The following is a 27,488-nucleotide window of genomic DNA, read 5'->3' on the forward strand; positions in this document are numbered from 1 at the left end:
AAAGGTGTTTTTGTTTTTTTTTTTTTTTTTTTTTTTTTTTTTTTTTTTTTTTGTGGTGCTGGGGACTGAACCCAGGGCGTTGTGCATGTGAGGCAAATAACTCTACCAACTGAGTTAAATCTCCAGCCATTAACAAAGATTTTTGAACCTTTAAAATATACATTATTTAAAAGTGCTTTCTTATTAACTGTGAGAATTATATAATCAAATTCTGTTTCTTTTTCTCTCTCCCTTTTTTGCAGGGTGGGGAAATCTAACCCAGGGCTTCACATGTGCCAGGCAATTCTACCACTGAGTTACATACATACTCAGCCATTTTTTAAAATTTTGTTTTGAGATACCTCACTAACTTGCTCAGGCTGGTCTCGATCTTGTGATCCTCCTGCCTCCGCCTCCCCTGTAGCTGAGATTACACGTGTGTGTTACCATGTTGCCCTTGGCGCCAAAATCTCTTATCAAGCTGATGACAATCACTTTCGGGTCCAAGATGCAAATGGAACTGTGGTGTGGTTCATAGTGCTTACTCTTCCTTTATTCTATGCAGTTTGTCATAAAGAGCTGAATCTTTTTTGGTTCAGGGAGAACAAACCATTCAAATAGCATGGATTTCTTATGCCGAAGTGCAGGGTGTTCTTAGTGAGACGGGAGTGACATAGACTTTTTAAATACCCTAAATCCTCTTGCTGGCCCAGGATATGGTGGTGGTGGTGAAACACTGTGTTTTCTGGTCAGTGCCATTGCCTGTTCATAAGAAGGCAGTCCTGTGTCCTCCAAAGAAGTTGGTGACGGTGATAAGACAGCTTCCTCAGGTCCTCTGAAAATGATGGAGGGAGTGTGTCTGCCCCTTCTGGCATAGATGGCTGGAGAACTAAACAGAGAGACTGTGTTTAGGTCTAGGAAAGGTAGCATTTTTGGATTAATATGATTAATATTAAAAAATAAATATTTTCAGGGCTGGGGATATAGCTCAGGTAGTAGCATGCTCGCCTGGCAGGCGTGAGGCACTGGGTTCGATCCTCAACACCACATAAAAATAAAATAAAAGATATTGTGTCCACTTAAAGCTAAAAAAATATTAAAAAATTAAATATTTTGATAAATGTTGAACTCAATTTATTAATATAACAACTGTTTTATTGTTTACCCATGACTCTGAAAGAGTCTTGGTATAGGGAAAGACCAAGTCAGAAATGGTTTGAAACTTGACAGTCATTTCATAGATATATGAATGAACTCAAACTACCTGTTTCCTCCTCTCTTACATGGGGATAGTAAAAGCTACAGCAGAATTGTTTTGTGAAAACCCAGGAGGATGTTGTATATATAGCTTCTAGCAGTGTCTGGCACACTTAGTAAGAATCCAAAATGTGTGAATTTTCTTTCACTCCCTCTTCTCTGAAAATTTTCTCAAAAGTATGATGTGATGCCAAATCGAGGCTTTGTTGAGGGGGACAACTCCAAGCCAAGGAAATAAATGCCACAGAGATAATCACAATGGCTGATATCCTCCTTTGTCTTCTGTTCCCTTCTACCTGTACCTCCATACCTCCAAGACAGCAGTACTTCCTTCATGTTGCCCTCCTCCTTAAAAGTCTATCTGCAGCCTACTTGCCACCGAATCGGGTTCGGACTCCTGAGCCTCCTCTTGAAAGCCTCCCTTATTCTGGTCTTGCCTTAGTTTTTACAGTTCTCTGCTCTTGCTGAGTAATTTCTTGATACTACCCTGTGTTTGCAGCAAATTCTTGGGCCCTTCTCTGTGTTTTCACTGGTATTGATCCTTTTCTTAGAATTGTGTTTTCCCCTTCCACTAATCTAAGCCATATATATATATATATATATATATATATATATATATATATATTTTCCCCCCCACACACAGGAAAATAAATACATAAATGGCTTGGTTCACTCGACCATTTTCACAAAACCTTGCCTGTCAATGGAAGTTGCAACATGGGTCTGGTGTTTTAAACCTACGGTTTTCTCTTCCCATTGTGAATTATGAAATGTAACTGAAGCATTAAGAAGTAAATCTGTTTAGATTATAAAGTTGGCTGTCTATAAAGTACCCTTATATAAGTTAACCTCCTATAGTTACGGCTAATGAGATAATTAAAACTTACAGTCAATATTGACCTCTAGTCAATGTTTACAGTATACTTCCCATTAAGACACAGATAATTTACAGAGAACTTTCCCAAGCTAAGTCAGCCAATTGCTTCTTTAAGACACCTTTTCCTTTTGAAGGTAATAATGAGATTTGAAATTGGAGGGAAAGAGAAAAATTGCAGAAAGAAGAAAAGCAAAAGTCTGTGTAAATCTAGGAGCTGGATAATCAGCCCTTCAATAGTTGAGAGGCAACTGAGAGGATCACAAGTTTACTTAGAGGGCTCAACACAATTCCTCCTCTGTCAGAAGTCTGGAATGCACTCATGAGAGGTCAGTCACTTGCCACATTCATCAGCTTACGATGAAGAAGTTCTGTGTGTTTGCTTACAGGGGATGGGGTAGACAGATATTTTATTCTAACAAAAATTTTCCATGTTGACTTTCAAAATTTAATACATGGAAGCAGTGCACAGTGGCTCACATCGGTAATCCTAGCTACTTAGGAGGCTGAGACAGGAGGATCAAGTTCAAGGCCATTTGGACAACTTAGGAAGACCCTGTCTCAAAATAAAAAATAAAAAGTTCTTGGGATGAAGCTCAATAGTAAAATACTCTTGGGTTCAATCTCTAGTACCAAAAAAATAAAAATAACAAACAAACAAAAAACTATACAAACTATGTAATGATTACATCAGTCATTAAATACTACCTAGTGTTTTCTTACACCTCATATATCTTATGTGATTAAAATCAGAAAGTATGCACTAATAGTATCTTAAAACTGGAATACCATATTATGCCTCTTTTCTTCCACAAAATACAGGAACCAAGAATGGAAAAGATTTTAGAATTTTCCATTTTTTGGTATGTTTTACACAGAGGCAAATTTTTCTGACCATGATCTTTTTAAAAAAATTGTTTTTCTTTCTCAAGTATTCTCTTCCCTTCTCACTACTTTCAGCCTTGTGAAATACAGAAAGTGAACAAATGACTCTGCTAGAAGAATTTCTTGGGACAATAAATGCAAAGCACTTTAGTATTTCAAAGTTAGTATTTAAAAGAGCTCTTTAGTATTTAAAAGAGCATTTCTAGTAAACCTAGCTTGAAATGTCCTCTAGAACTCAACAGTTCAGAGGATCAGACACAATGAATGAAAAATTATTTGTATACTACACTGGTATTACACTAGACTAACGTTAACTAACCTTACTTTTAATAGGAGATATCCAGGGTTTTATATTTCACAATGACATATACAGAAGACATGCCATAATCATGCCACCACTTAACCCCCCATGTGATGCTTATTTATTTATTTATTTATTTTAAATGAGGGTCTTACTATGTTCCCTAGGCTGGCCTTGAACCTGTAGGCTCAAGTGATCCTTCTGCCCCAATCTCTCATGTAGCTAGGACTACTAGAGCAGCACTTTGCCTAACCTCCCCATGAATTTGAATTCTTTTTCTACCCTCATGCAGGAAAAAAATTATAAATATTTCTGGGTTTTAAAAAAAAAAGGAACAAAATAAGGAAGACAGAGTGGTGTAGAAAAGTAGAAAAATAAAGCAGAGAGAAGAAATCATCAAGCACAAAGACACTGAATAATGCATGTGCTATCATAGATACCACAGACCTTGAATGATTTTTTTTTTTTTCAGTGTTGGAGATGGAACCCAGGCTTGGCACCTGCCAGGCAAGTGCTCTACCACAGAGCCACACCCCTAGCCTGAATGCAGTTATTAAACATGAGGACATATAAGAGCTTTTCATTTAATTTTTTTTTTTTAGTTGTAGATGGACATAATACCTTTGTTCTATTTGATGTGGTGCTGAGGATCAAATCCAGTGCTTCACACATGTTAGGCAAGCGCTCTACCATGGAGCTACAACTATAGCCCCAAGAGCTTTTTTTTTTTTCCCCGAAAAACATTATGAATGGGGTAGGAGAAAAGGAAAGATAGACATCAAGAAGAATCTCCAAAGACAAATTCTGCCTATGTTTTAATTAACCTGTGGATTCCCCTAGCTGGTGAAAAACCCACAGTAAATAAAATCTTGGTCAAAAGTCCTAGAAAATGAAAAGAACTTATTCATTTCCTATATACTGAATGAGGAAAATTAACATAGGTCTTCCGCTTAAAGATAGTGGCTTAAGAAAAATTAAACAAATTCTTCCTTACTTTCTCTCACTTCTGAAATTTCTACAGAATTTATAGACACAGACTTCTTAGTCCATGCCCATAGGTCATATAATGCCTCAGGGAGTTTTCCAAGAATTTCAGCGTGGGGTAGAATTACAATTTATGTTCCTTCTTTTTCTGCCCTCCTTGCTGGCTCCTCCTCTTTTTTCTGCATACTTAGTGGGGGGCATCCTGTAAGACTCTGTCTTTTCCCTTCTGTCCTTTAATTATATTCAGAGAACTTGCCTACTCTCACAACTTCAACTCGTCTCCTCTAATACACGAATCTTAATTCCACATCTGTTGCGTTAAGCTCTTACTCTTTTTTCCAGTTTAAAAAAAATGTGGCAATACCTATTTATCATAAAATTGCCATTTTAACATTAAATTTTTTTTGTGTGTGTGATACTGGGAATTGAATTTAGGAGACCACAGAGATTGAACTCAGAGAACCACAGAGCTATACCCTAGCCATTTTTATTTTATTTTGAGACAGAGTCTTGCTAAATTGCTGAGGCTGGCCTTGAATTTGGAATCCTGCCTCAGCCTCTTAAGTAGCTGGGATTTCAGAGGTCATCATCACACATGACATGTTAAACTTTTTTTTCTTCTTCTTATTTTTTGTAGTACTGGGATTGATCTCAGGGGCACCCTACCACTGAGCTACATCCCCAGACAAGGTTTCCTGAAATTGCCAACATTGGCTTCAAACTTGTGATTCTCCGGCCTCAGCTGGTAGAGTGCCCTGAGTTTGAGCCCCAGTGCCACAAAAAAAAAAAAAAAAAAAAAAAAAAAATTAGGGAGAAATGTATCTTTTATATTTACTAATTTCATTTAGTTCTACAATGTAAAAAGTTCTTAGCTATATCCTCAACCCCTTTTTATTTTTTGTTTTGAGACAGGGTTTCACTAAAGTACCTAGGCTGGTTTTGAACTTGTGATCCTCCCACCTCCACCTCCTGAGTTGCTGGAGTTACACACTGTGCCACTGTGTCCAGCTTCTCTAAAAATTAATAAAAGTAATATCTGTTGAAGAAGTTTTAAAGTAGTTTTTTTTTTGTCTCATCTGTGTGAATCACTTTAAAAATTATTTCCATTGCTATGGAAGCATCATATTAATATTGGAGATTAGGGTCTTCAAGAAAATTTTAACATATTAATAGTGGAGATTAGGATATTCAAGAAAACTTTTAATCCTACTTTGTGCCAAGAAAAGCACAAATTAATTGCATTATGCAATTTAATTTAATTTTTTTTCCTGTTCTGGATATCAAACATGGAACCTTGTGAAAGCTAGGTAAGTACTCTAACACTGAACTAAACCTCCAGACCTAAAAAAGAAAACTTAAGCAGTTAAACATTTTTTGCTATATGCTTTAATTAGCTGCTTTTTTTTTTTTTTTTTTTTTGGAACCAGGGATTGAACTCAGGGTTATTCAACCACCGAGCCACATCCCCAGCCCTATGTATTATATTTTATTTAGATATAGGGTTGCACTGAGTTGCTTAGGGCCTTGCCATTGCTGAGGCTAGCTTTGAACTCTCGATTCTCCTGTCTTACCGCCAACCCACTTCCCACCCCCCCAAGCTTCTGGGATTACAGGCATGCACCACAGCACCTGGCCTGCTTTTTTTTTTAACAGTAATTGCCAATAAAATTTTAGAACCATTATATAATTACATGTTTTTAAAAAGATCTTCACCTATTTTCCAAATCCAAGAAATTTAAGACTGATACCAATTTATTTTTCTGGTCCAGGATCACACATTGCATTAATCATCATATCATCTACTTCAATTTGGAACAGTTATTTTCTCAGTTTTTCTTTGTTTTTCACTACAACAACAGTGGTATTTTTGAAGATTCAGGTAAGGGGTTTGTAGAATTTAAATTTGATTTGATAGGGGTTGAAACTTAGCCTTAAATTATAAGATGAAGAATCTTGTAAAACAAACAACTCTGGGGCTGGGGTTGTGGCTTAGTGGTAGAGTGCTCACCTAACATGTGTGAGGCCCTGGGTTCAATCTTCAGCACCACATAAAGATAAATAAATAAAGGTATTGTGTCCATCTACAACTAAAATGTTTTTTTAAACTGTATATTTTTTCTTTTGAAATATATAAGTAATATATTGAAAAAAAATATATATATACACACACACAACTCTATTAGAAGAATACAGAAACAATGCTTATTTTTCTAAAAAGATAAATCAAATCACTAAGTTACCATAAAAAAGCACACTTGGTCACGATCATGAGCTTATTCACAAAATTTCTGATTGTGACTATGCATATATAAGCATCAATCTATAATAGCCTGCTTCTTCTGAATAATGTCGTCTCTACCTTCTCATGCATACTTACTGGAAAGATAATCAGTGCCTCTTAGTTCAATAACAATAATGAGGTTCTATTGTACAAATAATTATGGCTTTTATGAATATTTATCAAACTTTATTAATGTGCTATTATCTTTAATTGGTGAGAATTTTGTTTTATTAATCTATACTTAATTCAAAGAATCAATAAAAAGAGTTATAAAAAGCCAGTTATTCTGTTTCTTTGTGGGAAGCCACATAGGTCTATTAAGTCTGACTCAGAATAAACTACAGAATTTTTTGCTTCAGGAAATAATGTGGGGACACAGGTGTCTGCCTCTGGCTTCGAAGGAACTACTGAAAAATCAAGGTAACATATATGACATTTCTTATATTCTTTTGAAGCATGTTAGAAATAGCATCGTTAAATTGTTACTGTGTTGCTAAATTAAGCCACCAAACAACTGTGAGACTAGAGGAGCCTGGGACATGACAATTAAATGTATTACCATGACTGGATCCAAGAGCATATTGCCAAATAGCTAGAAGAGAGGATTTGGAGCAGAAAGAGGACACTAATGGAAAAACTAGTAAAATCTAAATAAAATCTGGAGTTTACTTAGTAGTAATGCACAAATGTTGTTTTATAGTTTTGACAAACCTACTATGGTAACATGATATGGTAACAATGGGGGAAACTGGCTAAAGGCTATATGGGAACTCTACTATTTTTGTAACCTCCCTGTGTATTTGAAATTATTCCAGAATATAAAGTTTATGTAACAAAATAGGCAGCTCTTTGTTTCATTTTAAAATCGCAATATAGAATGTGCAAAAATGAATCAAGTATTTTTATTTGGTACTTACCCTGGATATGGTTGCCTGTTACACTTAGTAATACAAAGATAGTAACCAAGTAATCCAAAAATGACCAAAAATACTCCAGCAGCAATTAATCCAGTCAGAAGGCCCATAACATCAATTTTCTCTCTGTTACCATCTTAAAAGAAATCATAAAAATAATATAAATACAATACTTGAAATGCATCATCTATGATTTCAACAATTTTAACACATTATTAAGCATCTAATCATTGATACTGATTTCTTTAAAAAAAATTTTTGTGCTAGAGAAGCTACCTGAAAAAAATTTTAAATGATCTTTCATTTCTCTTTGTCTCTCAGTCTCTGTTTTTTCTTTTTCTTTCTTTCTTTCTTTTTTTTTTTTTAATGGAGATTGAACCCAGGGGTGCTTTACCAGTGAGCTACAGCCTTTTTTTTTTTTTAATATTTATTTATGGTACTGGGATTGAACCCAGCAGTGCTTGACCACTGAGTCATACACCAGCCCATTTTAAAAATATTTTATCTAGAGAAAGAGTCTCACTAAGTTGTTGCTTAGGGCCTAAGATGCTGAAGCTGGTTTTGAACTTGCAATCCTCCTACCTTAGTCTTTGAGCCATTGGGATTACAGGCATGTGCCACTGTGCCTGGCTTTTGTTTATTTTGTTTTTTTGGCAGTGCTGGGATAGTATCGAGGGCCTTGTACATGCTTTGTAAACATTCTACCATTGAGCTACATCTCCAGCGCCTGTTTATTTTAAATAGGTCACATTAAAATGATAACATCCAATACTAAGTGGGATAAACATTCCTTATGCAACTACACATTTTGGTATTAACTACTAAGATACATTCATTAAGCAACTTGGTGTAGCTATACAATATAGTATTCTATAGGGTGATGTTACCTGTAGAAAGAATGATATCTATTTGAAAAAATGGCAAAATATGTGTTTGTGTATATAAAAATCAGTCAAAAGTGGCTTGAAGAATAAAGGGGAGGGAAGAATAGGAAATCTTGGTACAAAATTATAGCAAGGAGGAATAGGTAATAAATTCTAATGTTCTATATGGCACAGCAAGGTGACTATAGTTAATAATTTATCATATATTTTAACATAGTTAGAAAAGAGGATTTTGAGTATTATTAATAAGAAATGACAAATGTTTGAAGTGATAGATATGCTTAATATCTTGATTTGATCATAACACATTGTAGACATGTATTAAGATATCACAGTGTATCCCAGAAATAGGTACAATTATTATGCATCAATTAAAACAATTTTAGAAGGCAGTTAAGAAAGATAAGACAAAGCATTTCCTCTTTCTAAAAGGTACTTAATTCTACTTAACAATCTTTTTTTTTTTTTTGTCCTGGACTTGGGGATTGAATATAGCCTTTCACAAGCTAAGCAGGTGCTCTACCATTGAACTAAACCCCAGGTCTATCCAGCAATCTTAATTTTCTTAACGTTAGTATTCCATCCACTTGTAATGGTTAAAAAAAAAAAAGGAAGAAAACTTTAAAATAGTTTACTACTTGAAACCAAAAGAGTATTCTGTGCAAGTCTTGACTTAGCTGAGCTGTTTAGAACAGCTTTAAGCCCATTATCTCATTTCCCTAATATCTCACCAAACTTGATTTTCAATGTGTGAGTAGATGAATGATGAATGTAGCCTTCTCTGTCTCAGATAACCCAACATATAACTGAGAAATCTTTCTTGGATTTACAAGGTATGTATGCTGAGCAATAGCCAAATTCAAACAATGAAAACTAAAGTATATTATAATAGAGAGAGGGCAAGGAAAACATTAAATTTTATCAATTCTTACCTTACCTGATTTTGTGGCTGGTCCTTTAATTGAATATTCCTGCCAAAATGTCATCTAAGAAAAAGATAAAATTTCCAAATTTATGTAATTTATTATCATTTCATTTGCTCCCAATGACCCAAACTAGGGGTGGTAAACACTTGGCATGTGCCACAGGTAAGACACCAGCACATTCAAGCCTGTCACTGTGTCTGCTTAATTGGTTAAAGAACCAGGTCCACTCTCCACCCTCTAAACCATGCCTTGCTTTTCTCCCTTACTTGCTTGGGGCCCTCACTAAGGCATTTGAATAAAGGCACCAAGGGTGGAGATTAAGTCAGTGAACCCATTATGGTGTTTGGAAAGGGCCTGAATTCTTCTATTGTAGGGGGCCCACAGTTTGCTAGGAGATTTTATTGAGAGGTATTTATTGACTTGGAAAGACATCCCTGAGACAGTTTAAGATCCACGGTACTTGAAAGAATAGAAGTAAATTTTAAGGAACCAGGGGTTGGGGTTGTGGCTCAGTGGTAGAGCGCTCGCCTAGCACACATGAGGCCCTGGGTTCGATCCTCAGCACCACGTAAAAATAAATATACAAAGTAAAGGTATTGTGTATAACTAAAAAATAAACATTAAAAAAATAAATAAAATTTTAAGGAAGCAGGATAAAATTAGAAAATGGGTTTAAAATCCCAACAAGCACAACTGTAAAGCATATTCTTCGTTTTCCCACTTTAACAGATGTGGTAAATACTTACAGGAAATGGGAGGCTGGGCACAATTATAGAAGAATAAAGAACAAGGTTTTATTGCTCCCTGTCTTTGAAGGATACCTTGGGAGGTTCTTATTGAGTAAAAAAAAAATAACATAAATGCTTGAGGAAGAGGAAAAAGAGCTGGGGTTATTCAACCTACAAAAGTAAAGAATTAACATTCCTTAAGATAACAGGCACAGTATTATCTATGTTATCAAGGTTAACAGAGAAGATTATTTTTTGTACCATAGATTGAATGCCAGGGTGCTCTATCACTGGACTATACCCTCAGCCCTTTTTGTTATTTATTTATTAAACTCTTTTGGTACTAGATTGAACTCAGGGACCCTTTACCACTGAGCTATGACCCTATTGCTATTTTGAGAGGGGGTCTTACTAAATTGCTGAGGGTCTCTCTAGATTGCTGAGGATGGCCTCAAATTTGCAATACTCCTGGCCTCAGCCTCCCAAGTGGCTGGAATTACAGGCTCAGGCCATCCTGCCCAGCTTTTTTTAAAATTTTCACTCAGGGTCTTGCTAAATTGCCAAGACTGGCTTTCAACTTGGAATCTCTTGCCTCAGTTTCCCAAGTTGCTAAAATTATAGGTGAGTGCCACTGTGCCCACATTACAGATAGGATTTAATTATATTTTAAGGTGGAATTTCTAGAAAGATTTCCTTTAAATTACACAGATAAACAAAAAATAAACTCCTGAATGCAGGGGCTACATATTATGTATCCTCAGTGCTAACGAAACATCTGGTATGTAGTAGAATGTTAATAAATACTAATCAAAAAAGAGTAAGATATCTAGGGAAAAGTTCTGAGTTTTAAATAACTGAAGTTTGAGTCAGAGCAATAACTCAAGTAATATCTTTTTTTGTTTGTTTTCGGGTGCTGGGATTGAATTCAGAGCCTTGTGGTTGCTAGGCAAGTACTCAGCACTGAGATATCATTCCCAGCCCTCAAATAATATCTTGAAGTTTAATTCACTCCACTCTGAGATTGTTATTGAGTATAATAGACATTAAACACACAAAAATCACAGCATAGCCCATAACCTGCTAATTACTATAAACCCAGGTAATTAAGTATAGAGTCAAGTCTCAATAGGGTAATTAGCATTTTTAGGAAGTAGAAAGAGATAACAGGTATACAACCTTGATTTTGTTTAAAGCATAAAATCTATAATGACTGAAAGTGCTACTTTCATAAGTACAGTTTAATAACTTTCCAGCTAATTAACATCATCAACCAAATTACCGTTTTATCGTCATCCACGAAAATTTCTCTGGCTTCCTCATAATTACAAAGTTCTTCAATGCATTCTCTTTCTAGGTCACCAGGAGTGAAAAGCTCCAAATCAAATCTGTTATATAGGAGGCGGCGATGTATGAAAAAGTTTGCTTCTTCTTTTGATGTAAAAACTAATGAAGGAACCAAAAAGATTTCAGACATTGATAAGCATAAGGCAGAAAATATCTGTTTCAATTGTAGAAAAGTAAAGAGATCTCTTCTGTGTTTAAATTATACCAAATTTCTTGTATGGCTTTAAAAATCTGACTTTAAAAAAACAGCACCAGTAAGAATGATTTCTGATAAATATGAAATATAAAAACTAACATGATTCCAGAAAATACTTGGCTTAGTAATATCCAAAATTATTAGTATAAATGAAAATTATTCAAATATCACTTTTCCCTTCACACAATTATTTTCCAATAAATGACAGATCACACTATTCTATTTCCAAAGGCTGGTTCCCCTATTATCTTGATTAAGAAAAATTAGTGGGGTATAATAGACAAAGTAATGGACTGAGAGTGGGAAGACAGATTCTTGGTTTCGATTGGTTTGAGCTTTTGGCTTTGTATACTGGGATTAGGCATTTATATCTCTGGGCTGGCATTTCCTCATTTGCAAAATTGGGAATTGAATTAAATAATCACGATACCTTTTAAGTTCTAAAATTATAAATCAATACTTTTATCTTAAATACTTCTTATTCAAGCTTATATTAAATCTTATAAAATTATGGACTTCTAAGTTATTAAAATAAGTTAATTATATGATTAATTAAAAGACATTCAGCTTCTGCCAAAGGAGTGACTCCTTTTACCCCACCCCAAAATATGTCTGTAGTGCCTTTGGGGACACCATCTATATTTGCAGGGAAGGTCAATAGTAAACATAAAGGTCAAAGCACAGATTGACACAAAACCAGAACATTCCATCATGGTAGCATTTTCAAAACTCACAAACTTTAAACTCATTCTGGAGTCAACCAAACAAGGTTCAAGTGATTTTTGCTCCAGATCATATTACCTAGACTGGAATTCAGAAATTTCTAACAACTACATCAAAATGATTAAAAGAACTTAAAAGTGATGACACTTCTCAATGCTAACCATTACCACAGGAAGAATATATTAAAGTGGGCAGTCAGAAGATAGTTCCTGAGAAAGCATGGTCTGGAAAACCAATATTAATTTGTGAGTGACCTCAGGTAGGCCATTGATTCTTATCCTTTTGAGAATGGTCATATCTTGCCCTTATTATTTTTCTACAAATTAATTTTCTATCCAAACAGGTCTGAATCTTCTGGAGCTGTTTTGTTCAATACAGTAGACACTGGCCATTTATGGCTACTGAGTACTTCAAAAGTGGCTAGTCCTGCTGGGTGTGCATGCCTATAAATTCCAGCTACTCAGGAGGCTGAGGCAGGTAGATCACAAGTTTGAGGACAGTCTCAGCAAATTATGAGACCCCGTCTCAAAATAAAAAATAAAAAGGACTGAGGATGTAGCATCGTGGTAGAGTACTCCTAGGTTCAATTCCTAATACCAGAGGGGACAAAAAAGAGTCTGAATTGACATGTGATTTAAGTATAAATACAAAGAGGATTTCAAAGACTTACTGGGGTTAAAAAAAAAGGAATGAAATATCTCAATATTGCTTACACTTTGAAATAACGTTTTAGATATTGGGTTAAATTAAATACATTATTAGATTTATGTCATCTATTTCTTTTACTTTTAAAAAGGTGTCTATTAGAAATTTTAAAATCATTTATGTGGTTCACCTTGTATTTATTTTGGCCAATCACTATTCTGGTGTGTCAATTTCTATGTTATAAGTAACATATGGCTATTGGAACTAAGGGGGAAGCTAGGCTGGAATAATGGGTTTTATTCTAAATAATGGGTTTTATTCTAAAAGTGAAACAGACTCCCACTGAAAATAAGGGCAACTTCCTCATACTGAGAAATAAAAATTCCAAATTATTTTAACTTCTAAACTTCTTCATACTAAAATAAAGGCTGAAGAGTTGCCCATTACCTCCAGACACCAAGGAAGCCAAGATTGATGAGTTCTCCTTTAACTTAAATCTATATGTTTATTTCCTGCCCTATGTCCCACTTTACCTCCTCTTCTTTTATTTTTTTAATTATTATTTTTTTTTAGTTGTAGATGGACACAATACCTTTATTTTATTTTATTTATTTTTAAAATTTTTGTGTGGTGCCAGGGATCAAACCCAGTGCCTCATGCATGCTAGGCAAGCGCTCCACCACTGAGCCATAACCCTGGCCCACCTCTTCTTCTTTTATAAAAGCTTTCCTTGCCCTTGAGTTCTCTGAAGATGGTGATTTGAGAGTAAATCCACTCTATTTTCCTTCAAAACTGGGTTAGAATAAACCTATTTTTCCTGTCAGTTTGATTCCGAGGTGTTTGTGGAGCATGAGTGGTAAATAGTAGTTTCTTGCCCCAGAATGGTAATGGAAGGGGATGGAGGGGTTAGTGTGACTAAATAATTCCGTTCTTTCTCCTTTGTCTTCTTGTAGATTTTATGTGTTCAGCAATGAAAGCACAGAATGAAAAAATTTCCAAGCCTCTCAACCCTCATTGGAACTCCTACAATGGAATTCTAGTGGTCTCCTTGTTCCTCTGTATGCAGTTGTTAAAACAATAGCCAGAGACATCTATCAATCTAGATTGATGGATCAATCAATCTTATTGGAGATTGATCCCAGTGCCTATCTAACCACTGAATTACATGTCCACCTCACCTCTTTTTATTTTTTATTTTGAGACAGGGTCTTGCTAAATTGCCCATGCTGGCCCGAAACTTGTGATCTTCCTGCCTCAGCCTCCTAAGTAGCTGAGATTATAGGTGTGGACCACTGTACCTGGCTAGAGAATCCTTTTAAGAGACATAGTTTGACCTTTTTTTTTTTTGTCTTTTTTTTCTATCTTTTGAATGTTAGAGCATTATAATGACACATAGTATTTGTGTTCATCCTAACAAATCGTACATACATGGAATTTGCTTACAGTTCATGGTTTTCCCCCTTTTATCCCCTTCTCCCTCGCTCTATTTTCCTTTTTGCACTCTTTTGGTCTTTCATTCATTTATTAATTGATTGATTGATTTATTGATTGATTGATTTTGGGGGCACTGGGAATTGAACCCAGGAATTCTTAACCACTGAGCCACATCTCTAGCCCTTTTTATTATTTAATTATTTTAAAATTGGCAATTTAGTTAAAACTTTTCAAAGTCACAAAATAGTAAAAGGAAAGATCAAAAGAAGACAGCTATAAACATATTACAGAGTATCTCTCAGAACCTGGCTGAGCCAAGTGCTCTGGCATATGACTGTCACTTTTCTCACCCCAGGCCACTCCCAGGGTTCCTCTAGTGCTGGCCCTAATGGAAGGCTCTGCTGCCCCAAGAGAGCGTTCTGCTGGCCTGCAGAAACTCCTGGGAGCAGTGGGCATTTTCACTATGGTTCCATGGGTGTACACATTTGTCAAAACCAACCTACATGCTTAAATTTAATGTTCATTTTCTTTTCTTTTTTTTTTTTTTAATTAGCTACACATGACATTACAATGATCTTGGCAATTGATACATTTGAATCATTGGGGTATAATTTCTCATTTTTCTGATTGTACAGATTGCAGAATCACACTGGTCATAGAGTCACCTATATACATACAGCAATCATAATGTCTATTCTATTCTGCTGCCCTTCCTATCCTCCCTACTTCTCCTCTCCCCTCCCATCATTTCTCTCTATCCAATCTAATGTGACACACTTTTTTTTCTTTTTCTCATCACAACATCATACATGTATTCTGTATAATGATGAGGGTCTCCTTCCATCTTCTGTGCAACTCCCCTTCTCCCTCTTTTTCCCTCCCACCTCTCTTCCCTATTTAGTAGTAGTCCTCTTCTCATGCTCTTCCTCCTTATCCCATTTTGAGTCACCCCGCTTATATCAGAGAAGACATTTGGCATTTGTTTTTTAGGGATTGGCTAACTTCACTTAGCATAATCTGCTCTAATGCCATCCATTTGCCTGCAAATGCCATGATCTTGTTATTTTTTAGTGCTGAGTAATATTTCATTGTGTATAAATGCCACATTTTTTAAATCCATTCATCTATTGAAGGGCATCTAAGTTGGTTCCACTAATGTTCATTTTCTTTAAAAAGATTTTTTTTAATTGTAGATGGACACAATACCTCTATTTTATTTATTTACTGTTTATTTATTTATTTAAAAACTCATTAAGTGATATAATTTTTGTATCTCTGTTTCATATTACAATAACATTTAAAAGATTGCAAATATTTATGTGTATACATTAACTCTCTTTAATGTCTATATGTGCCTGGTTAACATTTTATGATGAAGAGAATCTATAACATAACATTAATAATACTAATAATCACTGCCATCTGTTAATTATTCTATGTGCCTGATGCTGTGTGCCAAAGCTTGAGGTATTCCTTCAGGCAAAAAGCTTATAACCATAAATCCTATTTATCCAGTTATTTTCCAGCCAGCCAATAACCCCATACTTTATTCTGTGTCTGTTTTATTTATTTTATTTTTATGTGATGCTGAGGACGACGGAACCCAGTGCCTCACATTTGCAAGGCAAGTGCTCTACCACTGAGCTAAAACCCAGCCCCTAATTTTGTCTTTTAATAAATCTGTTTAAAAAATATTATGGTGTATAAAAAGCCCAACCCTTTGGGGTTGGAGAAGTGGCTCAGTGGTAGAACACTTGCCTGGCATGTGTGAGGCCCTGGGTTTGAACCTCAGCACCACATATAAATAAATAAAATAAAATAAAATAAAAAATCCATTGACAACTAAAAAAAAAAAAAGGCCCATTCCTTTTTTTTTTTTTAAAGAGAGAGTGAGAGAGGAGAGAGAGAGAGAGAGAGAGAGAGAGAGAGAGAGAGAGAGAGAGAATTTTTAATATTTATTTTTTAGTTCTTGGCGGACACAACATCTTTGTTGGTATGTGGTGCTGAGGATCGAACCCGGGCCGCACACATGCCAGGCGAGCGCGCTACCGCTGAGCCACATCTCCAGCCCAGGCCCATTCCTTTTTAAATTTTCTATTTTGAGACAAGGTCTTGCTAAATTGCTAAAGCTGGCTTTGAACTTATGATCTTCCTGCCTTAGCCTCCCCAGCTGCTGGGATTACAGTCATATGCCACAGCACTTGGCTCTTCTATTTATTTTTGATTGGCTCTTTCTACTTATATGTAAAGGTGACATTCCCTGTGGTATATTAATATATGCACACAGCATGATTTGTGTGTGTGTGTGTGTGTGTGTGTGTGTGTGTGTGTGTGCTGGGAATCAAACCCAGGGCCTTGTGCACGCAAGGTAAACATTCTTCCAACTGAGCTATATCCCTAGCCCCACATAGCATGATTTAAAAATTTTTAAAAATATTTATTTTTCAGTTGTAGTTGGATACAATACTTATTTTTAATGTGGTGCTGAGGATCTAACCCGGGACCTGGAATGGGCTAGGCAAGCTTTCTATCATTGAGCCATGACCCCCAACCCTGATTTTTAAAAATTTATTCCACATCTCCTGTTCCTCCTCTCTCCCTTGCAATTTCCTACTCTACTGGTTCCTAGAGCTTTATAATATCTGATCCTCCCTGCTTTGTTTCCTTTATTTTGCTCCTTCTTCCATATACAAACACTCAACCCTCTACTTTGCTTTTAAAAAACCTAAAGACAATCTTGCCTCCCACAGAATAAAAGCCAAAGCCCTTACAATGGCCTAAGGCCGTATGCAATCAGAGCCTCAAGCTGTTACCCCTCTGACCTTATCTTCTACCACTTTTCCTCAAGTATTCTGTGGTCATCACTCCATGCTGGCTTCCAGCACACTTGGTTCTCTCCTGCCTTTGTTCTTGCTCTTTTCTTTGAATAGATTTTTTTTTTCCTTTCAGTTTGCCCTCACACCTCAGGATTTTGTTCACTGTTACCTTGAATCCCCATCCCTATCCACCTACCTCAGAAACTCCCTGTCCATATTCTGCTTTTCTCCATAGTATTAGCACCATCTGGTGTTCTATGCGCTTCACTTACTCTGTTAGCACTCTGTTCTCCCCAGAGATGTAGGTGCCTGGCACATAGAAGGTACCCCCCAAAATAGGATCAACAAACTCAGATTTCCTATTGTGGGGAGAAACTCTTGGACCTAAACTCAACTAATGGAAACAATTCATAGATATAATCTGGTATTACTCAACTTGGATAGGTTTAAAGTATTAGATAACTGAAGAAGCAACTCACAGCTTGCTCAACTTGGTTATATTTACTGCATAGAATCTAATTTCAGAAAGGAGAATAAGAAATCTACTACTATATTGCTCCTTTTCGGGAATGTCCTGATCTTTGCCTTTTTTTTTTTCCTCCCCCAGTACAGGGGATTGAACCTGGGGTCTCATACATGCTAGGCAAGTGTTCTACCACTGAGCTACATCCACAGCCTTTTTTATTTTGAGGAAGGGTCTCAATAAATTAACCAAGCTGGCCTTGAGTTTGTAATCCTCCTTTCTCAGCCTTAAGAGGCTGGGATTACAGGTGTGTGACCCTTGCCCAGCTAGAGCTATTTTTAAACTTGAAAATAAAACAAAAACGAGGGTGCCATAGACATTTTAATTTCTCTTTAAATTATATTTATACCAATGTGATGAATGTATTTATGATTAATCAAAATATTATTGTTAATACTGTATTAACTGTGTCTTCTGGGGGGGCTGATATTTGCCACTTCCTTGTGTGAAAGTACTGTTTCTGTCAGTGGCTAAACTTAGAGTTCACTTTCAGTATCAGGTCAAATTTTTTCCTACATCAGGAGAAATAATGTCCTTTGTCATTTGGAGTCTAAGTAACCCTTGAATTTGTTTCTAATTGGAAAGAAGAAAACTTTCCTACCCCTGGAGTGCCCTTGGCTCCAAGTGAGAACCCCTATTCTCCCCTTGACTCCTGCTGAATGAAGTACTGGTCTTTTGCATCTGCTTTCTTAGGATTCTCTTCCCTTCTCTGTTTCTCATATATTAGACTTTCCTAAGAGACTGTCTATGCATTTCACTGTTATAAATCCCTCCACTCAAATATTCCACTTCTCTTCATCTCTTCTATCACCCCATGTTTTCTAAATAAGTTCCTTTTAAGTGATTTCATCTCCATTCTAAGAATTTATTAGACTTTAGCTGGAGGAACCTGTCCCCTGCTTTTCAGTTGTAGTAGTACTCCTTTATTGACAAATTTACTTTTTACAGTTTCAGTTTACTAGGATCAACCATGGCCTGAAAATATTAAATGGATAATTCCGGAAATAGACAATTTCTAAGTTATCTGTCACTGTGGGTTCAATGATGAAATCTCCCCCTCTTGCTCAGTCTTGCCCAGAATTTGAATCATCCTTTGTTTAGAGTGTCTACACTGTATACATTACCTGCCCATTAGTAACTTAGTAGCCATCTTGGTTTTCAGATCAACTCTTGTGGTATGCAGTGCTGACATACAGGGTTCAGTACTGAGATTTCAAGCATCTACTGGAAGTTTCGGAATGTATCCGGGGCAGAGAAAGGGAGACTCCTCTAGCCTTCACACCTCCATTTATTATGTCCTGTTTTAGATGATAAGCACTCTCTGTGTATCATACAACTCTTTCCTAGAGCAAGGTTACTGCTTTTCACTCCCAGGGTTCTCTGTCTCTACTTCTGTTACAAAGCTTTTGGAGATTATCTGTTTATAACCTGCCTCCCCCACCAGACGAAGAAGGTATCCATGGCAGGGATTACAGTACTTCATTTCTATATCTCCGGCACCTAGCATAGGGCCTGGTGTACTATGTATTCATAATGTAGTTGTCTTTTCAAATATTTAGGATCCCCCATTTTCATTTCCCATAGACATCTGTAGTTCTCCACACTCAAATATGATTTCTAAATTCCTTCCATAATTTTGATGGCCTTCGAAGTGACTTTTATGCATAGTCATGTGAATGAATGGATACCCTCATAATCATTCTGGGGTGTATCATCTGGTCCTACTGAGTATAGGCCATCAACTTTATATATGGATGGACTTACATATGGTGTGACTGAGAGAGTACCAAGAAGGATCTCTTTCTTTCCAAAATCTTTCCCTATCCCATCAGCTAGCCTATTCAGGTGCCTAGAATTTTGTCATTAAAATGTTATTCCTTTAGGTTAAAGGATTGCCCTATCTTAACACACACACACACAACTGTATTATTAATAAGACAGGAACACATCCTTCTCAAATGAAAATAAGTTGCGAGTAGAACCTGATGAGATGTGATAAGGGACAAGAATATGTGGAATAGTACATAGTGCTGGCACTGGGTGGGGAAGCACAATGATTATACAAGGAGAAGGATGCTGACACCCAGAGGAATTTTTTTTTTTTCTTTTCTGGTTTTGCTAGGTTAGGCTTTTAACCTGGCAAGAACTAATCTGATTATGGCGAAGGTAAAATCAGACTTCTAGGTTAGGGAGCACCAAATCTAATCTCTCAACCATCTGCCTTTATCTAGACAATTAGACGTTTGAAAGAAGGAAAGGACTTGGGATATCATTCTGTCCCATCATTTTACAGAGGAAGATATTCAAGTCCAAAGGGATTAAGTGCTTTGCTCAGGATCTCATAACAAGTCCAGACAAGGTGGCTGAGGGAGAGTGGCATAGTGGTAGAGTGCTTGCCTACCCTGCATGAGGCCCTGCATTCTATCCCCAGAGTGCAAAAACAAGTCCCGACTAAAGCCTGGACTCTCTGTCCACCTTTCCTAGAAGAACAAATAATTGTGCTTTTTATAATTGCCATATAGCTTGGGGCTGGGGTTGTGGCTCGATGGTAGAGCGCTCGCCTAGCATGCATGAGGCACTGGGTTTGATCCTTAACCTCACATAAATATAAAATAAAGATATTGTGTCAACCTAAATCTAAAAAAAAATAAATATTAAAAAAATTTGACAGGTAGCTTCATCTAGGAAAAGGAGAGTTAAAATAGGCTTTCCCTTCAGTTAACCGCAAACCACGTCTTAAAACATATATTTATCAAAGGAAACATACATTTGTATACACTTTAAAGAACATGAAAACCCACATTACCAAATAAGCCACAGATTAAACTAAAGGATAATTTAATACTTCCAAGGTTCGAGGGGCCATGTAATTTCAAGCACCACACTTTCTCGTTAGAGATCTGTAATATGCAGCTCCAGTTTCCAGGAGGGTTTTCTCGGAAATTGCGGTCATTCTTACCTTCTTCTCCGGCATGCCTCGTATCCTTTAGACTTCTTGTGCAATGAGGAAATGCGAAGATAACTACGGGCAGTTGGCTGAGTAGAATCAGAAGTGTAAACATAGTCTGGCAACTGTCAAACAAACTAAACAAATAAAAAACAAAAAAACACATCAAAAAAGCCCCAAGCTCAGCACTTCAAGTTTCAGTGGTAACTGAGTCACCGACCTGTTGTACTCAAAGCCACCGCGCGACTGCGCCCCACGCGCAGTTTCGGTCGTCCGGACCCTATGCCCTCCGGGAAAGTGCCCCTGCGGGGAGTGCCTGGAGATAAATGCTGCGCCCCATAATTCTCCGAGGGCAAACAGGACCCTTGCCCGGACAACCCCTCCGCTTTGCACTGGAATCTGCCCGGTGGGTTCAGCCCGGGCACCTGTATCTCCCCGGGTAACCTCTCCCCCGCTCCCCAACCCCCGTCTCCGGGCCCCGCACCTGTATTCCCCGGCACATGTTCCAACAGTCTCGGGGCCAGAGCCCTGTTGCTTGGTGGTCCCTGAGATCTCTGGACCCTCTGTCTCTGGCGCCCCCTTAAATCTCGGCGACACTCCGACTCTCGCTCTCCACGGTGCCCGGGTGGCCCCAGCGAGTACACAGAGGAGGCGCTAGGGTGCGCGGAGGAGCGTTGTGGGTGGGGAAATTTGCGCGCCGCGAGTTCTTGCGTAGGCCCTGGGAGGCCGCCGACGCAGCAGAGGAAAAGCGAAGACGCGTCTACCTGGAGAGCACCTGACTGCGCCCCGCCTCCCGGGGCTGGCTTACCTGCGGAGGGCGGGTCTCCGGTTGGCGTCTCCAAGGACTCGACGCTGCGCTCTCAGCAGCTACAGCTTCTGTTCCGAGCCCTGGGCGAGCCGGGTCTCTGCTGCCAGCTGTGGCCCCGCCTTGGCGGCGCGGGTGGCAACTTTGGGACTTGTTTCTAGACTCTGTCCTGTGTGGAAATGCAGGAGAGCTTTTTCGTTCCCAGCGCTAAACAGAAACGGCCTCAGGGCGTCAGGAGGCTTATCACTTTGGGTTGCATTAAGCTAGAGTTCGTGGTTACCTTAGGTCAACTGTTCTCAAAGGGTGGTAAAGGGACGAGGACAAAATACTCATTAGAGGAAATAGTTTGTTAGTGATATGAAAGGAGAAGTGACCTTAAAATTAATAGATTATTTTGGTTCTCAAATAGTGGTTTTCCTTTCAAGCGATCTCCAGGATCAAAATTATTTCCACTGTGGTATCAACATGATTTGCATTTTCACTTTCGAGAGTGTACCATGGAAATTTCCAGAGCCTATTTGACATGTGATGACATATCACTGCTAATTAAAATAACTGGAGATATAGCAGTTTCTGTAAGGGTAGGTTTAAAGTATCAATATGTATATTTTATGGGGAGATTTATGAAACTCGTAGAAATTAATAAAATTTGCTTGTTCTCAGTACTTCTGTACTTTTTGTTAGCTACCTTTGGCCAAATCTACCAGAATAGCTATAACTTTATTATTCTTAAATAATTATCTTGAACTTTTCACAGACTTTATGTTAAAACACAACGAATAAGTATACTTCGTTGTCTTGATCCAAAATGATATTCTGGAAACTTCTCTGTTTTAAAATGTTATATGGTACCATTAGATGTAATTTACATAAGTAAAAGAGTTAAAGAGTTTGAAGACAACCTGAGATCAAAGAGTTTGGGGGGCTCAGCGGTAGGCAAGACCCTGGGTTCGATCCTCAGCATCACATAAAAATAAATACGTGAGATAAAGATGTTGTGTCCAACTACAACTAAAAAATAAAATATTAAAAAAAAGAGTTTGGGAACTACTGTATAAGGGAATGAAGACAGCAGGTGGACAGAGAACTTAGGGTAGGTGGTGTTTGCATCATTCCTTGTCCAAATAACATACCTAACATTCTTTGAAACGTTATTTAAGATTCCATTCTTGGGACAAAGTGTCCTGGCATCTGCTGAAGTCCTCCCCCGCCTCAACCTTTGCCTTTATCTAAAATCTTTTATTAATTCTATTTTCACCATTTTTTCTCCTCACAAAGTCTTTTATGATTTAGATACAAAGTGTCCCTCAAAGACTCACTTGAGGGCTTGGTCCTCAATGCATCAATGTTTAGATGCGGGAATTTGGGGAAGTGATTGAATCATGAGGACTCTGACCTCATCAGTAGATTAATCCATTGAGAGATTCATAGCTTAATGAACTATTGGGAAGTGATGGAAACTATAGGAGGTGGGACTTAGTCAGAGGGAGTGGTCCTTGGGGGTGTGCCCTTGGGGACTATATCTTCTCCTTAGCCCCTTCCTCTTTGTCCACTTCCTCTTTGCCAAGATGTGAGCAGCTTTCCTTTCTGTGCTCTTTGCCTTAATATTAGGCTTCACTTCAGGTCTAGAGCAACGGAGCCAGCCAAACATGGACTGAAACCTCTGAAACTGTGAGCCATAATAAACTTTTTCCTACTTTAAGTTGTTTTTCTCTGGTATTTTGTCAGAGTGGTGAAAAACTGACTAACACTAAGGTTATTGTCTATTTTATTACAGTTATTGAGAATCAACTGAATTCTTCCTAAGTTTTCTAAAGAAATTTTGATTTCACTTTTCTTTTTCCTTCCCTAAATTTTTTCTTTCTCACTTTTAATATGTCCTCCTTGTGGTCTAACTTGTTTCAGTGTTAAGATTCTTCTTTCCTTCTAATTTAGGCAATTGGGATCAGACTGTGAGGAGGCTAGAAATGATTTATTGTGGTTAAACACAAGCACAGGAAACATCTTCATTAGAACACCTATTCTTCTATTTAATCATTTATTTAGTCAATGCACAGAACGTAAGCCCTAAGTATAGAGAGATAAATGCCACAGCCTCCATTCCAGAAAACTGACTCTGGCTGGGCTCTGTATCTAAGAATATGGGCCTGTAAAGTTCCTTTTTAGGGCAAAAAAAAAATGACTTATTCATTTTTGCATTCTCTACCATGGCCAACAGAGTGCCTTCTACATTGTTGATGCTCAAAACATTTTTGTTGGGTGGGTACAATTTATTTTCAGGTAGGAAAAGTGCTTCACACTGTTTTTTGGGGATCAAATGGTCAGATGCCTCATGCTACAGAATCAGCAGATGTGAACTTTGATGACATTCCTTGGTAGAATGAGTTCACCCACATATCTAGATATTTGGAACAAACAAATGAGGCTTTGTGTTCACATCAAATATCAGAGCTTATAGACTGAGAGGGGAGGCAGATAAAAAAGTGAAAGTGTTTCTCAGTTGTAAATTGCTTCCTCCATGTTACCCTACAATATGGTTCCTAAAGAATGTTACAGTGTTTGGCAGGATGCACACAAACATCAGCCATTATGGAGCTGAACGATATTTTGAGGATAACTGACAAAAAGAAAAAAGAGAATAGCCAGCAACAACAGTGCCCAAGACTTTGATTTCTTTTGTTGTTTACTTGCTGCATTCATTTCCTTATTTTGTACCTTTTATTTTATTTTTAAAAATTATTTATTTTTTAAACATTTATTTTTTAGTTGTAGGTGAACACAATACCTTTATTTTATTTTTACGTGGTGCTGAGGATTGAACCCAGTGTCTAATGCATGCTAGGCAAGGGCTCTACCTCTGAGCCACAACCCCAACCCTTGTACCATTTATTTTTAAAGTTACAATATCCTTATGCTTTTCTTCCAAAGCATTTTAAGTGCTCTTGTAGATAGTATTTCTCTTACTCTGGCCATGTGTGCAGTTGGGCCAGATATTACAATTCACATTTCACAAAGAGGGACATTGAAGCATTAAGAAGTAAATGAATAGTCATAGTAACTGGTTCTTGACTCTTTCCAGTGCTTTCTTTGAATTATTAAGCAATGAAGGGCAGTAGGTAAAGAATTATTTAGTTTCAAAGGAAATAAGAAAAATCAGAGCAATGAGATGAATGGACTTGGATTAATGTGATAATGCATCTCTGGGTTTGAGCACATACCCACCCACTTACCTGTGTGAATTCAAGAGTGAAATGAAGACTGGCTTTTCTGTGTGGGCATGAGCATTGACTCAAGGACTGTGACTGAAAATGTTAAGGTTGCAGCCATGAAGCTCTTCAATGATTATACATCCACATCCTTAAAGATAACACGGATGACTATATCATTAGACTTCTTGAAACAGGAGAGCAACTTTACTGAACTTGATGTTTCTGTGACATTTTAGCCTTGACATTTCAACATCAATGGATTGCTGTCTTAATTTATCTCAGTGAAGTCAGTGAGTAGAAAATGAAAGCCTCCTACTCCTGAAGGTTAATTAAGGTATTTACAGATTCATCAAATAGGTAAAGGAGTAAAAAGTAAAAAGACTTTATTTTAAACATTTGCTTAAAGCCCTCTTAGAAAACTTTTGACAGAGCTTATATTTAATTCCATTGTTTAAGAACAATGATTGTTAGTACCAAAACAATTAAATAAAATCAAGAATAGTGTGATAGGTCATTTGGTTTTCTCTCACGCTAGTGATAATAACTACATGTCATGCTTAAAAAATATAATAATCCTCATAGTCCTGACAGCTCACAGAGGAACTTGAATCAATGTGGTTCTGAGCTGCCCGCAGGGGCCTGGTGACAGAGACTTATGTCATAGCTGCTCATAAAACTGTCCTTCTGTATGCAGAACTTGGCACTTTTACAAATATAATTCCTCATCCATCAGACTCATTTTATCATTGTAAATCTTACTCTGATTGCTACACAATTTTTCTGGTCTCTTTTTGTAAACTCATATTCAGTTAATCATGACATTCTAAGTGAACTGTTTTTCTCATGTACAAGTTTATTTGGCATCAGTTGTAAAACCATACTTTCCATATACATACAACATGTGCAAGGGAATTTAAACAAATCACACATTTCTACCTATACAACTGACAGTACCAGGCACAGTGGCAGGCGTCTATAATCCCAGCTACTCCAGAGATGAGGCAGGATGATGGCTTGAGCCTAGGAATTGAGTCTATCCTGGACTGTTAAAAAAGAAAAAATCACTTTTTTTAAACTTGTTCCTTCTCTAATGCATAATTTTCTGGATTAGAGAAGGAACAATGTATCTGAATTGCAGGTGTGATATTACATTATGTGGAAATACTGTTAGAAAATCTACAAATAAGGGTCCCTTTGTTTCCTTTGCACTACTCCTTTGCTATTTTACATATTGCTCTGATTTGAAGCTCTAAAATGGAGTGTTAGCTGAATTTTGAAGTATAAAATATGGATTTTAAAAATATCATGTCTTTTGGGGATTGCACTAATGGCTTTAGTAAAGTCTATAGCTGTCTCTTACCCAACCTCAACACTCCCACCCTGTCAACTCATTGGAGCAAAGGGAAAATTTTATCCATCCTTAGTATTTTTGCTGCTTAGTACCTTACCTGGAACACAGCAGAATTTCCTGACTTCTAAGGGAATGAAATAATAAATAAGTTCTTGTCTGAATCTGCTTCTCTTTAGCTAGATGACTTTGAACAAATCATTACTCTGAACTCTCTGCTTCTTCTGAGGCATTGAAGGTTTGGTCTTAGAGAACTCTAATATTCCCTCCTATGCTAAACTTTTAGGGTTCTTTGACAATTCTTGATAATGAAAGTATAAAGATAGATGTATTTAAGTAATTTGCTAATTATTCTTCCCCATTCTGGATAGTCTTGAATTATTTGCTTTTATATAATTAGCATATTTTATAAAAGAAACTTCATACTAAATTTTAGAATTTGTTCACAAAATTATATATTTTATGAATGATTCACTCACAATTATATAAAATGGGAAAGTAATAGGAAATCTCTATGTGGCAAAAGGTATATTAAAAAATACTTTTTAGATTTATCTTCATTGGTCTCTCTAGTAACTTGATTTATACTTTTCATTTCTATTGCTATCAGATGACATTAGTGCAGAATCCTTTTTTTATTATCAGAACTTCTATTTTTACTTCTTTCCAACTTTGCTGTCTTCTTCTTGGATCTGATTTATTTATTTATTTATTTTTCTTGTATTTTTATTACTGTTTTTCCTGTTTTAGCTCTTCTACTGCCTCAGTACTTTTAAAAAAATTTCTCTTTTGGGGCTGGGTGTGTAACTCAGTGGTAGAGCGTTTGCCTAGCATATGTGAGGCACTAGGTTAGATTTTCAGCACTACATATAAATAAATAAAATGAAGGTTCATCAACAACTAAAAAATATATTTTTAAAAATTTCTCTTTTGTCTTCAGAATTTAGAATTTTAAAATCAGAGCATATTGCTCTATATTTAATCACTAAAGGGGAACAATATCTTTATTTCTTTTGAGGCATATATTGTATCTACCATGAGATTATTTAATGTTGAGTTAAATTAATTTTTAAGAATTTATCAGTTTCTAGTACTATACTTCTATTATTTTCTTCTATTTTTATTTCATATGTTCTTTTGTTCCTCTTTTCCAATTTTACTTTTTTTCTTTATCCTTTTATTTTTTCTAAGTTACTGTTTAGGATTTTTTTTCCCTTAGAATTGTTCCCCTCCACCCCTTCATTGTACTGGAGATTGAACCTAGAGATGCTTCAACCCTGAGTTACATCTCTCACCTATTTATTTACTTATTGGTACTGACATATGAACCCAGGGTGCCTAACCACTGAGCTACAATCATCAGCCCTTTTTATTTTTTATTTTGAGACAGGGTTTTGCTAAGTTGCTTAGAGCTTTGTTAGATTGCTGAGGCTGGGTTTGAACTTACAATCCTCCTGCCTCAGCTTTCCAAGTTGCTGGGATTAC

At 36.8% G+C, this 27,488-nt stretch overlaps 1 protein-coding gene across 1 annotated transcript; it reads right to left on the reverse strand.

The window, feature by feature from the left end:
- Positions 1 to 486: 486 nt before the first annotated feature.
- Prrg4 (proline rich and Gla domain 4) lies at positions 487 to 21,241 on the reverse strand. The gene is made up of 6 exons (XM_026405145.2): positions 21,126 to 21,241; positions 20,654 to 20,778; positions 11,293 to 11,456; positions 9,297 to 9,345; positions 7,479 to 7,611; positions 487 to 868 (listed from the first exon to the last, which is right to left on the reverse strand). The coding sequence occupies exons 2-6, from the start codon at positions 20,754 to 20,756 to the stop codon at positions 634 to 636; spliced, it is 684 nt and encodes a 227-aa protein (XP_026260930.1). The 5' UTR covers positions 20,757 to 20,778; positions 21,126 to 21,241; the 3' UTR covers positions 487 to 633.
- Positions 21,242 to 27,488: the final 6,247 nt, after the last annotated feature.

Source organism: Urocitellus parryii, chromosome 4, assembly GCF_045843805.1.
Source record: "Urocitellus parryii isolate mUroPar1 chromosome 4, mUroPar1.hap1, whole genome shotgun sequence".
In the NCBI taxonomy this organism is placed as follows: Eukaryota; Metazoa; Chordata; class Mammalia; order Rodentia; family Sciuridae; genus Urocitellus; species Urocitellus parryii.